Source organism: Salvelinus alpinus, chromosome 22 (genome assembly GCF_045679555.1).
Source record: "Salvelinus alpinus chromosome 22, SLU_Salpinus.1, whole genome shotgun sequence".
Lineage (NCBI taxonomy): Eukaryota > Metazoa > Chordata > Actinopteri > Salmoniformes > Salmonidae > Salvelinus > Salvelinus alpinus.
In genome coordinates this window covers 19795865-19808995 of record NC_092107.1, presented here as the reverse complement: position 1 = coordinate 19808995, position 13131 = coordinate 19795865, and the positions used below count along the sequence as shown (strand labels likewise).

At 40.8% G+C, this 13131-nt stretch overlaps 2 protein-coding genes across 3 annotated transcripts in view; both read left to right on the top strand.

Moving 5' to 3' along the window:
• The first annotated feature begins 2554 nt into the window (after positions 1-2554).
• Positions 2555-8650, top strand: LOC139549201 (layilin-like). Of its 2 annotated transcripts, none has more exons than XM_071359413.1 (7): positions 2555-2734; positions 3612-3909; positions 4963-5120; positions 5676-5720; positions 6702-6788; positions 7068-7182; positions 7510-8650. In XM_071359413.1, exons 1-7 carry the CDS (start codon positions 2659-2661, stop codon positions 7835-7837), a joined length of 1107 nt encoding a protein of 368 aa, XP_071215514.1. In that variant the 5' UTR covers positions 2555-2658; the 3' UTR covers positions 7838-8650. The 2 variants fall into 2 exon arrangements, with proteins under 2 accessions (XP_071215514.1, XP_071215513.1); XM_071359412.1 differs by having other exon boundaries at positions 2556-2734; positions 7507-8650.
• A 1075-nt stretch (positions 8651-9725) lies between these two features.
• Positions 9726-13131, top strand: part of LOC139549200 (serine/threonine-protein kinase SIK2-like) — a 60298-nt gene continuing 56892 nt past the window's right edge. Inside the window, 1 exon segment of the mRNA XM_071359411.1 lies at positions 9726-10164. Coding sequence (XP_071215512.1) covers positions 10027-10164 — 138 coding nt within the window. The 5' untranslated portion in view covers positions 9726-10026.

Genomic DNA, 13131 nt, shown 5'->3' with positions numbered 1-13131 from the left:
ATCATAGACTTTCATTACCTTTCAGTAAGACCCTATTTAGTATTTTAAACTGGGTCGTTCGAGCCCTGAATGCTGATTGGCTGACAGCTGTGGTATATCAGACTGTATACCAGAGGTATCACAAAACATGTATTTTTACTGCTCTAATTACATTGGTAACCAGTTTATAAAAGCAATAAGGCACCTCTGGGGTTTGTGGTATATGACCAATATACCAAGGCTAAGGACTGTGTCCAGGCATTCCGCGATGCAGGTTACGACCCTCTCTTGGGGCCAAGACTTGTGTCACTAATAAAGGGACATGATAGAGCGTTACATTCCAGGAAGACGAGTAGTGAACCTCTGGCCCAGAGCCAGCCAGACAGCACAAAAGTGCCTCACATAAAATGCCTGTGTTATGGAACACAGCCCAGCTTGTCTGAGCTCTTCATTTGCTCCCAGAAAACATGTGTTGCAGGGTTTACCATCTGCTGATAACTGATAGAAGAGAGGCCAATGAGTCTCGGTCTTGTGGCTGATTTACTTGTGGCTGACTACTACTGTGTGTGCTGGGCCAAATAGGCTAGTCTTTTCTGTTTACATGCTGTCTGCTTCCTGGAAAAATCTTGTATCACATTTTTTGCTAATTTAGATGTAGATGAAAATATATATGTATATTTGTAATTTATTTTGCATAAAATGAGTCTAGGTCATTCAAAAATCTTACATGGAAATATATCTGAACATCAATGTATTTCTTTTTTAAATTAAAAATAAATAGGTTTTTCCAGGACACCGACAATGCTGTTTATGGTATGAGAAAGCATGTTTCCTGATTCTGCTTGGGCATAATCGCTCATTGACAATATTGCACAGAACTATGTTCTGACTACATTATGTGTAACTAATATTATTAGTTGAGAGATGAGGGTTCTATTTGCTGCATGTCATGTGTATAATACTGTTATTGATTACTCTGTTTTAAGCCTTTTTAAGCCTCTACATTTTTCTTCATATTCTTCATTAGGCCTATGCATAGTTTCATCAAATCTACAATCCTTTTCACCATAAAAAATGTGAAAAATACTTATTTACATTTTTCTAGAGAGAAAGGGAAATGAGTGGAAGTGCCTGAAAAACAAACGAGAAGGAACTGGGACAGGAAATATAGTGTTGAAATAACAGCTGTTCCCTTTCCTCCTTTCTGGCTTCCTGTTAGGGGCCAATGCTTTGCACACTCCTCTGAGCCCATGACCTCTCACCGTGATCAACTCTCCTCAATAGCAATTCAATCTGATCCTAGATCAGCACTCTTACTCTAGACGCCTTATAAACGCAGGTCCTGGACTTTTCCGTTTCTGATAGTGAAAGTCAAAACACTAACTGAAAACTGTTCACTATAGGGGTAATTAGGGTTTCCAGGTTTAACATACCTGGCAACCCTCTGCCGTTTGTTGCCAAGTTAGCCAACCCTTTCCCATGTAGCCTAGGCCACAGCATACAACCAAATGTGTTATTATGGTAGAGTCTGAGGTGACTGATGTTGGCTCTCTGAGACTACCAGATGAGCATCAGCACTCAATTATATCTCAGATCTGCTCTGGCGTAAAACAGGCTTTTTTACTGACTGACCATGTGTAAATTATGTGGATACAGATTTCAGGGCTGTTGTTATCTGGTTACATTGGTCATCACATAGTAACCTCACAACAACAAAAAACGCTCACCATTTTCTTGCATTGTCTGGAGTTTGCTGCCTAGAACATTTGAACATTTCCCAAAGTCTCACCAAAGTTTTCCATGGCTCAGCAACCACTAGAGCAAACGGTAAAGTGAGCAAAATATATAGTAGCTACAGTACAATGGATCTTTGCAGGGCAGTCCACAAAGAAAAGTGACTGCAAAGGCCTTGCTAAATACGCACCCGCCACCCGGGCCTAGAATTTCATAATTTCCTCAAGTGGAAGAACACAATCCCAAGATTAATGCTTCACCATGTACATAATTAATGACACATTTTTCTATCAACTATTTCTTATTTCCCACCCCGGTGGTCAGATCTTTCCCCTAGCACACAGTAGATCTAGGCTATAATAGCAGGAACTTTTGCATATGAATGATTGATATTCAATTAAAGTAGTGTGTGTGTGTGTGTGTGTGTGTGTGTGTGTGTGTGTGTGTGTGTGTGTGTGTGTGTGTGTGTGTGTGTGTGTGTGTGTGTGTGCACGTGCACGTGCATGGGCGCGTGTGTATGTATGTGAAATTGAAAATATTTACTATACACTTGTTCAATCCTATGTATGTTTCTCTCACTCAGTATAACATACCATACAAAGACATCCCTTCATTCCAGTCTCTCTCCCATTCCTATCAAATATATGTGACTTTGATTATTGTGTGGGTACAGCATGGAGTAGCCTAATGTCATTATGCCTTTATATGAGTGCAAAAAAACATAGCAAGATATGAGAAGCATTCCTCCTTTAAACTTTTATCTTGGATGGACTTACACAAAATCAAAGGCCATCCGCAGTACGAGGGGTTTAAAAACCGGATCCTACAAAAACACTTCGACCTAATTCTGATGTGACCATATCCGATTGTTTCCCTCTCTCAGGCTTTGACGAGTAGCCACGGATTTGCTCGAATTCACGCGAACGCTTTAGTGAAGATGAAGAAATGGATTTTATTAAACTGCTCGGTATTGTTCTCGCCGTTTTCTGCCAACCAGGATTCACCCAATTTGAACTCAATGGTGAGTGTTTACAGGGAAAAAATTTCAAACTTGTCAAAGCCCGTTGTCAAAAAAGTAACGGTATGATTAACCAAAGTGATCTAATGCATGAAAATATTGCGTCCTGTTGATTGTGCGAAAAAAAAAATGTTTCTTTAGTGCCTAACGAAAGAAGAAAGATTTTGGACGACTAAAACGTTTAAATAGAAACTTCAAACGTCGCTCAAAGTCGGGTGCTTTAGGAGGCTACATGGAAAAAACAGTAACTGCGAAATTTCACTTCAATAGGCCTTTACATTGTCCAGGGCAGGCTTTTCATTTTGGTTTGTGTGTCGGAAAAAATATGATTCGTTTTGAGATGTGTCGGAAAAAATATGATTCGTTTTGAGATGGGGTATTGTGCTCCCAAGTAGGCTACATATTTACAAGACCAATGTGGTATTCAATGGCCTAAAGGTGGTGCAAAAATCAACGCTCAAAGTCAAGGTGGGCCATATTACATAAAGCTTAATCACTGTGGTTCGCAACATTATTAATAAAGGCCCTAATAATAAAGAAAATAAGAGAGTAATAATAAATAAATAATAACATGCAGCCTATTCATAGTGTTACATGCAAGCGCTTATGAAAAACAATAAAACATTTCTTAAGCTTATGGCAATAGGCCAACATAAAATCAAGAGATCTTGCACATAGGCCTATTATCATGTAATTCATGTAGGCTAATACGTGTGCCATATGTACTCACATCTTGCAAAACCACTTGCAACATTATTCCAATTAATTACCATTCTGATTTGCCAATCTTGATTAGCCATGCTTTGATTTGCATTTGATTTGCAATTTGATTTGCATTCTTGATTTGCAATTTCTTATTTTCCAATGCGATGCACTGTAGGCCAGAGGATTTGCCGACGTGGCACAGAGCGACCCTGCTACAGGATCAACTACTTCCAGGACCCACGGCGGAGGGTGACCTTCAATGATGCCAGCCAGGCCTGCAGAACGGATGGGGGGGAGATCCTCAGTATCGAGACTGACAATGAGCAGCACCTGGTCGAGAGGTTCATCCAGCAGTTGCAGGCCACTGATGGGGACTTCTGGATCGGGCTGAACAGAAGCCCACGCCACCGGATGACTACCATAGGCTGCCCTTCGCAGTACTACTGGCTGGATGGCAGCAAGGCCAGATTCAGGTGTCCTTGTGTTTTACTTTGGTTTCAAGTCTAGGAGATCCCTGTAGTAAAATGTCTAGGAGATCCCTGCAGCGGTTGCCATGCACACCACAGGACAATACAGTGCCATAGAGATACCTCACATGACTCACAATAGTCTGAGAGTCATCAAAGAGCATCGTAGATTAACATATGTTGGTGTCTACATGCTTTGAGGGTCATTGCTATTTTATCTGTAAAATGTTAATAACCATGAATGTTGTGGTGTCGGCAGTGTTGAGGGAGCTATTCTGAAAATATAGTTTACCAAGGTACTAATTACTTCACACTGGCAGAAGTTAAGCTACACTAAAGCTACCCTTAAAAAAACATAGTTTACTTTGAAAAAGTAGTTCCCTACATCCAAACTACTTCGTGAAAAATTATTTACATTTACATTTAAGTCATTTAGCAGACGCTCTTATCCAGAGCGACTTACAAAGTTCATACATATTCATCCTGGTCCCCCCGTGGGAATTGAACCCTGGTCCCCCCGTGGGAATTGAACCCACAACCCTGGCGTTGCAAGTGCCATGCTCTACCAACTGAGCCACACCGGACCATTATCATATGTAAATCCGAAGTGTCACAAGACGACAAATTGCAATAACAGATCACTGTAGTCAGATTTTAACAGAATGTGTCATTTATCCTATTAATCACAAAATAAATCTTTCAAGTGAGAATTAGGCAGGCCTGAGGCCGAAAAATAAAGGAAATGATTGCCGATTTCACCCATATTTTATTTTATTTTATTTTGCAAAAAAGAATAGTGTGTAGTTCCAGTAGTTAGCTACACCACTACATGGCAAAAAAAGTAATTAACTACTGAAAACTCTACTTTGATTTGAATTTAGTTCAAATGCCACCAAGCTACTGCAAAATGTAGTTAAATTACTAGCAGAACTACATGTAGTTCACTACTCCCCAAAACTGGGTATCAGTAGGATGAGCGTCCATTTTTAGAAGCATGATGTTGACTATAAGAGAATTTCTGATAGGGTTGTTGACCTATGGAAAACACGCTCATTGCAGAAACTGGCATTGGGACGAGCCATCGTGTGGCAACGAGATGTGTGTGGTGCTGTACCACCAGCCCTCTGCCCTCCCTGACGAAGGTGGGCGCTTCATGTTCCAGTGGAACGATGAAAACTGCAACACCAAGAACAATTTCGTCTGCAAGTATTCTGAAGGTGAACTGTACCCTGGACACGTTCTGAGTAGGGAAACGCTGTGGAACATTGCAGATAGAAATGTCATGAATAGAGCTGACATGATTCATTAATCTACATGTCAGAGAGTTATGTTTGTTCTACATCATGTTCTTCTATCTGAACGTTCCACAACATTGTGCCCTTCTGAACATGGCCCCGGTGTCCTTGATAGTGTCCATATTTAGACATGAACAGATTAAACCAGGGTTGTATTCAATAGACAGGAAACGGCAGGAAAGGTACCGAAAAAGGGAGGGACTACCTGAATTTGTCCAATAATAATCTCTCGTTTCCATTGACAAAACGTTTTGTTACGGTTTGCAACAGTGTGCACTAATGAATATGACCCATGTTACATTACATTTATCCAATCTCAATCCTGTAGTTTATCTCCGCTGAAGGAGATAATATTGTATGGTATGATTTTGATTGAATACCAGCTTATCACCAAGGAACCAGAGAAAAAGATCATTCAGAATCAATATAGTCCATATTAATTTGCAGCTGATGATTGTCTCTTTCTTTCTCTTACAGAAAAGTTGCCAGTGTTTACTGTGGTGTGGAATTCAATATACACAGGTAAACCCACTCCTGCAGCTAAAAAAAACCATTTTGACTCTGATATTTTAGAGTCCATTGGACCACAAAACATATGGTTGGTGCATATGTTACGGTAAATGTGTAAAATCAGGAAATCTATTATACATTTCCACACGTTTAGCCTACCAGTGTGACGGTCTGATTTTACACATTTACCGTAACACATAGACCAGTGATTGAGTCCATTCAATATAGGTAAAGGTCTGCATAAAAAAAGAGATCTAATGGTTATTTTTGTCCATCAATTTAGTGAATTATATCTTCCCCTTACCTTTAATGTTCAGCAATTAGGCCTGGCTGTGTCCTACAGTAAGTGATGATTTCACTAAGTTACGCTTACATAAAAGTGCTATTTATAAACATTGTTTTGACATTTTTAACAGAAACATTTAGATTTTGTTAAGGTCAAATATGTGAATCCTTGGGATTAGTCATTTGTTGATGCTGAGATCAACAGCTCGAACATTATTATTACATCACCAGTCTCAATCGCCGAAGTGTCTATGTATAGGATGACATCTAGTGGTCAAGATTTATGAATCACAATATAATAGAATAGAAGAGGGTAAAATAGAACAACTTTATCAGAGTCCCGTTCAATTCATCCTCTTCCCAGATAATAGAGGCAATGCATTAGGCTACAGTACAGTACTATAGCCTACAGTAGGCTATAGTACAATTATAGATTACCAGTGATGCTGCTTGAAACCCAAGGAGTATATTTCTAGTAGGCTGCTAATTTGCATATTAGTCATACTATACTAGTCTACCCATTTCTGCATCACACGTGCTCATTCTGTCATCTCAGATGAAGACAAATGTTGCTTATTTTTAGTCTACATATTTATTTGGGCAATATGACGTTTTTGGATATCATACGAACTTACAGTGTCTGTCTATTTACACGTTTTGTTACAGTGTCTGTCTATTTACACGTTTTGTTCATGATCTGTTTTCCAGTTGCCCCAATTATATCTCTAATGCCAAACCTCCCGTCAGCTACAGTGAGTGATGAGAAAACAAAAATAGGACTGTCTGAATCATCAGGTAAAAAATCTGCACTGTCTATCGAGTTTGATCCTTGTACATTGTGTCCCAAATGCAATAAGTAATCTCCTCATTTATTTTCCAACGTTTTTTCCAAAAATATTCATAGTGAGGTGCCAACTTACTGCCATTAGCCTGGTCCCAGATCTGTTTGTGCTATCATGTCAGCTCCTTGTCATTGACAATGAGTGACAAGGAGTTGGCATGATAGCGCAAACAGATCTGGGACCAGGCTATAATACCATTATCTTACCTCTGATGTTCTTTTTCTCCCTGCAGTAACTCTTTCAGATAATGCCATATATGTCTCCTACATTCTATTTGCCACTATCCCTGTTCTACTGCTGCTGCTTGTGGCTACAGGAGTCTTCTGCTATAAACGGGCGGCCAAAAGGTAATACTTGTTTGCTTCATTAAATAATAGCATGCAATAACACATTTTGTACGATAGGCACCTTTCAAGGGCACTTAACATTATTTAAAAGTGTGTAAAAAATCTCTAAGTTCAAAAAATGACATAAGAGGGGCAAAACAGAGGAAGCTCACAAGAGGGCTTTGGAAACATAATCAACATCAGACGTCACAGAGCATAAGAGGGCCTTAAGAGATGTTTTGTTTTGAGGTGGTTCTGAATGCCGTATTTGACGTAGGCAATGCTGGAGGTGTGTGTGGCTCACTACATGCCTCTGTAACTGATAGTGTGACTGTCTTTATGCAGCAGAAAGTCTCAAACAGACAGCTACCCTAAGCAAGAGCAATGGGGTACAATGTCCACAGCGGCCTGCAACATCCAAGGACCCTATGCCTACCAGGACATCACCAAGCTTCAACCAGCCGATCTGGAGAGCATGGCACCTAAATCAATCAAGAAGATGTCCTTCTGTGCCTCCTCTCTTCATACCCAGTGTGATGATTACGAGAATGTTTCAAACAAGGAGACAGTGACAGAGAGTGGCTTTGTGACCAATGGCATCTATGAGGCCTGCCAAGACCAGGGTCGGCACTATCTCAAAGAGACTGGATGGGTGGAGAATGAGATCTATGAATAATGTTGCTGTCCTGCAGTGCCTCTCTCTTTACCACATGTCCATTGAGCCATCTGGGCATCTGACTGTTGGTGTCTTCATTCATCTTTCATATATCCTGCTGGTGGGTTGTATGGCATCATGTGATGCGAGACAGGACGGACAGATCCTGTGTGGTATTATAAAGTGTTTGCTTTAGGGTATGCCCATTAACCATACAAAGAAGACCCATTTGAGGCTTCCTGTGTGGAGGCTGATGTCAGTGAAAAGGACAATATCTTCGGAAACTCGGATGACAGAAGTCTGACCCCACGATACTGCTGAGCAATGGTCTGCGAGAGATGATCCTCCCAATGATGTTTACCAAAGCCTCCACTGTTATGACATCAGTTTGAGCTGGCTGGATATAGTCTTTAATGTGCCTTTTCATGGCTACACCAAAGTCCAGGTTGAATAACAGCGTGTGGCATTCATTTATTTGCCTATTCCTGTGTCTTCGTCTTATAAACTTGTATTTATCACAATGTTGTCAAGAAAATCAAGAAAATATATGTTTTGCGTACATTGTATATTCAAGTGGGGCTGACTAGAGTGTTGTGAAAAAGTAGCTGAGTGTTCTTGAAGGATGTCGGACAGGAAATGCCGAAGCACATCTGGAACTCGCACATCCAGGAAATCTAGCAGTGACAGCAGAGGCTTTTGGGGTGCTGCGCTCAACAGTTTTCCATGTAAGGCTGTCACGATAGATTAATTAACAAAACATGTACTTGCTGGACATGTAGGCCTATCAAATATCGCGCACACTGCTCTGACTACAAATAAAGCCTATGAATGACATGCATAAGTGTTTTTATTTTGTTAGTTTTACTTGAATGTGACTTTATTGTGTTTTTGTGTACAAGAAGACAGAAAAATAGACAATTTCTAAGTCATAAAACCTTTGGTAAGATATAGCTTACTTCACTGTACTATTGCAAAAAGTACTTACGTATGGCTTCCATATTGTTTGTTTAACCAGCAGGTGGTGCTGTTTCATGTCATCTTTTAACTGTCTTTCCATTGGTCTCGAACTCCAGCACCTTAACTCAAATTCTATGTTGATCGCTAGATGTGCAACGGGTATGTTAAAAAAAGGATCATAATTTGCTCATATTCTGTTATATTATTTTATTAGTCTCAAACCAATTGATTCGGCATAATAGCCTGTATCAAAAATGTACAAACCTGAATTGCAGAACACACACCATCCAGCATAATCCAAATGAATGTTTGCCGTTTTGTGCATAGCTGGGAAACCTGGCACGCATCTTTATTTAACCTTTATTTAACTAGGCAAGTCAGTTAAGAACAAATTCGTATTTACAATGACGGCCTACCCCGGCCAAACCCTAACCCGGACGCTGGGCCAATTGTGCGCCGCCCTATGGCACTCCCAATCAACGGTTGTGATACAGCCTGGAATCGAACCAGGGTCTGTAGTGACGTCTCTGGTACTGAGATGTATTTGTGGTTGCATCACTTGCATGCATAATTTGCTTTGTGAATAAACATGCATATGTTCCATAGTCAGAGCCCAGCTGCACACACAACTTTTACATATCAAAACAACTTGCATGCATAGAGTAATTTGCTAGTATAAATGTACATAAATAAGGCACACAGTCCATTCCCTGCACTTTGACCCTGAGTAACAAAATCTTTATGTGTGCACCTGCAAGCCAAACTTCAAAGTCAACTATCCACTCAGGGCGGCGAGCTAACAGATTTCAGAATAGCAATGTAACCGGTTGACGTTAGAGGTTGGTCAGGTTGCCTTGGAAATGAATTGGCACTGAAGCGTGGAACAGCTTCAGAGGCCCGCCCCCTGTACAAATACCCCATGGCTCTGACGTCAATGTACGTCAACGAGAGAATATGATGCCTCCTGCAAGTCAACTCGTGTACTTTAGTTAATAGAGATAGCTAGCTGAAATATTATAGCCTTATTGTTTTGGAGAACGTGGCGTGACAGCCCGTGTCACTCGTAAATGTCATCTGTCGTCTCGTTGGTCTGAAGGGTTGTTAACGTTCAAACTGGCAGGGCGACCGAGAATTGTACTTTGTCTATTTTGAATAGACACATTTTAGCGGGCGGTTTGTTTTGCCTTCCTCGATATCTGTAGGCTAAAGTTGCGAGCCCTTACCTCCTCACCCCAAACCACATTTAATACAGCATGGTCATGGCTGACAATCACCAAAAACCGATGTTCCGGGGTCCTGTCCGAGTGGGCTTCTACGATATCGAACGTACTCTGGGAAAGGGTAATTTCGCCGTTGTAAAGCTGGCTAGACATCGCATTACCAAGACCGAGGTGAGTACTGAGCAAATTAACGTTAGCTAGCTGGCTAGCATGTTAGGTAACGGTGAGCTACAGTAAGCATAAGCGTGTGATTCTCTTGCAAAGGACACCAACCTTGCCTTTTAACTAACAAGCTAACGTTAGTTACTTACCCCCTGTTTTGCAGCTATAAATTAGCTTGCTATCTAAAGTTATATTTGCACATTTATTCCGTAGTTAACTCATTCTGTTCACATTTGACATTGACATGTTTAGACTATTTCACACCTAGGTAGCTTGCTTTGTTGCAAACACGGTAGTCTCTTTTTTTGCAAAGCTTTTGACCCACACATGAAGAAAGCAATAGACCAACTATTATATAACTTGTTTATCAAAACTGTCCGACTATGGTGAACTAGTCAAATTGGGTGTCACCCAGTTTTAGATGTAGCGAACGTTCGCCTAACCGTGAAGCTGATTCATGAGACACATCATTATCCTATCACCTTGTAACCTCAATGTTGTGCAATACACTGCCTTTATTTGACCATGGATCATTACATTGCTTCATTACTCTCAGTAACAATTGTGTGACGTTTGTATAATGTTATGTATAATGTGCTCAACAAGCCACCCCACAGACCAGGGCTTCTCAAACTCGGTCCTGGAGCCCACCTTGCGTGCGCGTTTTGTTTTTTTCCCTAGTACTAAAAAATGGATTCAAATTACCAACTCATCATCGAGCGTTGATCATTGGAATTTGACTGGTGTAAACAACCACATAAATATCTAGGGCATTCAGCATTGCATTAGTTACATAACCCAATAATAACGTGATTTTGTTGCTTCTTGGGACAATCAAGAAGCTGCTGTGTACATACTCCATTCACAGACGCTAATAGCCCTTGATCATGACTTTCAGTTCCATTACATTACACATAAGAGTCATTGGACGAAGGCATCTTCCTTACAGGGGAGTTTTGTTGAGCCACGACGCTTCCTCTAAACATTAACATGCATCGCTTGCGGTATGGTTTTGGAAACATAAGAACGTATCTTTCAGATCAGCAAGAAATCATTTACAAGAAACAAAAAGGTTAGACTACTACACACCTTCATAGGGTTAGGGTTCCCACACGGCTGTATTTCCATGTTACAGCGCTTGTTTACGGAAACAGATGGAAGACGGGGTGGACTAGGGAGAGGCTATACGGACACGCCTGGTGCCCAAATTGTTGATGTATGTTGTGTCAAGTGGAGATGGATGGATTCGGTTCAGTCAGTCCTCCTGATGAGCCCTTCCCAGCTAGTTAGTTTATGCTGGCTAGCTGGCAACAATAGCAGCATGGCACTAGTTAAAACTTGTAAAACAAAGTGATGTTTGTTTCGATGGGCGAAGGAGAAATAACTTGTAGCTAGGGCTGGCACATTTATCGTGTAACCGACAATTATGGACAATAACCGTGAACTTAACAATTTATTGGGCATAATCGTCTTACTACTCTTTTCAGGAGAAGGAGTGATTCAGCGTTGTATTTAGTATTTCTAGTTTACCCAATAACACTTATTAATTTTTACAAGAAGTGGATAAAGTTGTTAATAATTTTACGAGCAGAATGGCACGGTTGGGAGGAGAAGCATCATTTCCTAATGTTCCAAGCGGTCAAAACCATTTATTTTGGAAACAGCGGTGTCACCAAAGCTGTTATTTATTCATTGTATATGTCATAGCAACTTTTCTATGATGCATTCAAAGCTTAAATACGTTTTTCTATTAAAATGACAAATGTGACAATAACCGTGTCCATTTGCACGACAATTGGGCCTAATCTTTACCCAAAATTCCATAATCGTCACAGCCCTACTTATAGTATTGGTTTCCATCTGGATGTCACCGTGATATGCCAGTTGGCTAACGTAACGAGGTTGTATCGAGGTGCTTCCCACTGTTTTGCTTCCCCAGGCAGCTGTATCACATATCGCTTGCGGTAGCTACCGTGGCCAACTTGTTCCATCCCACTTGATTATATTTCGAGTAAGATAGCAGCCTACACGAGAAATAACTTGTAATATTGGCAGTCACCTTGATAGTCTACTGCTCAATGGGAGAGTTTGCCCTGCAAGCTGGCAACACAACATCACGGGGCACAGTGTGTCCTTAGTTCCTGCTTTCTGACCAATGCAGAGCACGGATGTAGCTAGATGGTCTCTCTCGTCAGTCTTTTCTCTTAAAGCAAAACAGTTGGTCTAATAATGAAGGATCTGGAATAGGCAAATGCAATGTCATATCTTTTAAAAAGGATGACAAAAATGTGTGATACATTCATAAATGTTTTCTTTGGGGATGTGTATGGAGCCGAGTAGAGCTGCATAAACATACATCGTAAGATCTTATAGTTTTGTTAAAATTGCATTTGAAGGACATGTTTGGATTGAATCGCCTGACTGGCAACATCAATGTCTGGAACACCATGAGCTTTCTATTCTACTGCGATTACACAGGGGGACTAGTAACCATTGTGACTGTGCTTGTTTTTAAAATAGACACAGATGGGTCATCTTTCTTCATTAGCTTTGAGCTCAGAGAGCTCTCGAAGGTGCAAAATGAAACAATTTCGGCGCTGAAACTTGGAGTCCTGTCCTGTGCTGTTCCTCTGAATATAGCATATGTATCTATTTAGTGTATCTATTTAGCTAGTCAGTGGCACCGCTTCTCAGCTAAACAAGCGAGTCACACGGGTCATTTCAAAGACCAACATAAGCCCGGCTACGTTTTTGAAACAAGCGAGGAATAACATATTATGTGACACCCTCTACCGCAGATGAATACAAATTGATGACCATTACGGAGTGTGACGTGAGTCATAAGCATGCAGAGACCAGACAGTGCAGTACTTAGCATGACCCTCACTGTATTTTATGTTGTGAGGCTGCCGAAGCCACTGAACATGGGTCTACTCTGCTGCTCTCCCTCTGACCTTCATGTTGTCCAGACCCTCC

Bases quoted from the DNA above. Each gene is read 5' to 3' on its own strand.
- LOC139549201 (XM_071359412.1), top strand. From the start codon at position 2,659: ATGGATTTTATTAAACTGCTCGGTATTGTTCTCGCCGTTTTCTGCCAA. The intron at 2,735-3,611 runs GTGAGTGTTTAC...GATGCACTGTAG, and splicing joins CACCCAATTTGAACTCAATG to GCCAGAGGATTTGCCGACGT. The intron at 5,121-5,675 runs GTGAACTGTACC...TTTCTCTTACAG, and splicing joins CGTCTGCAAGTATTCTGAAG to AAAAGTTGCCAGTGTTTACT.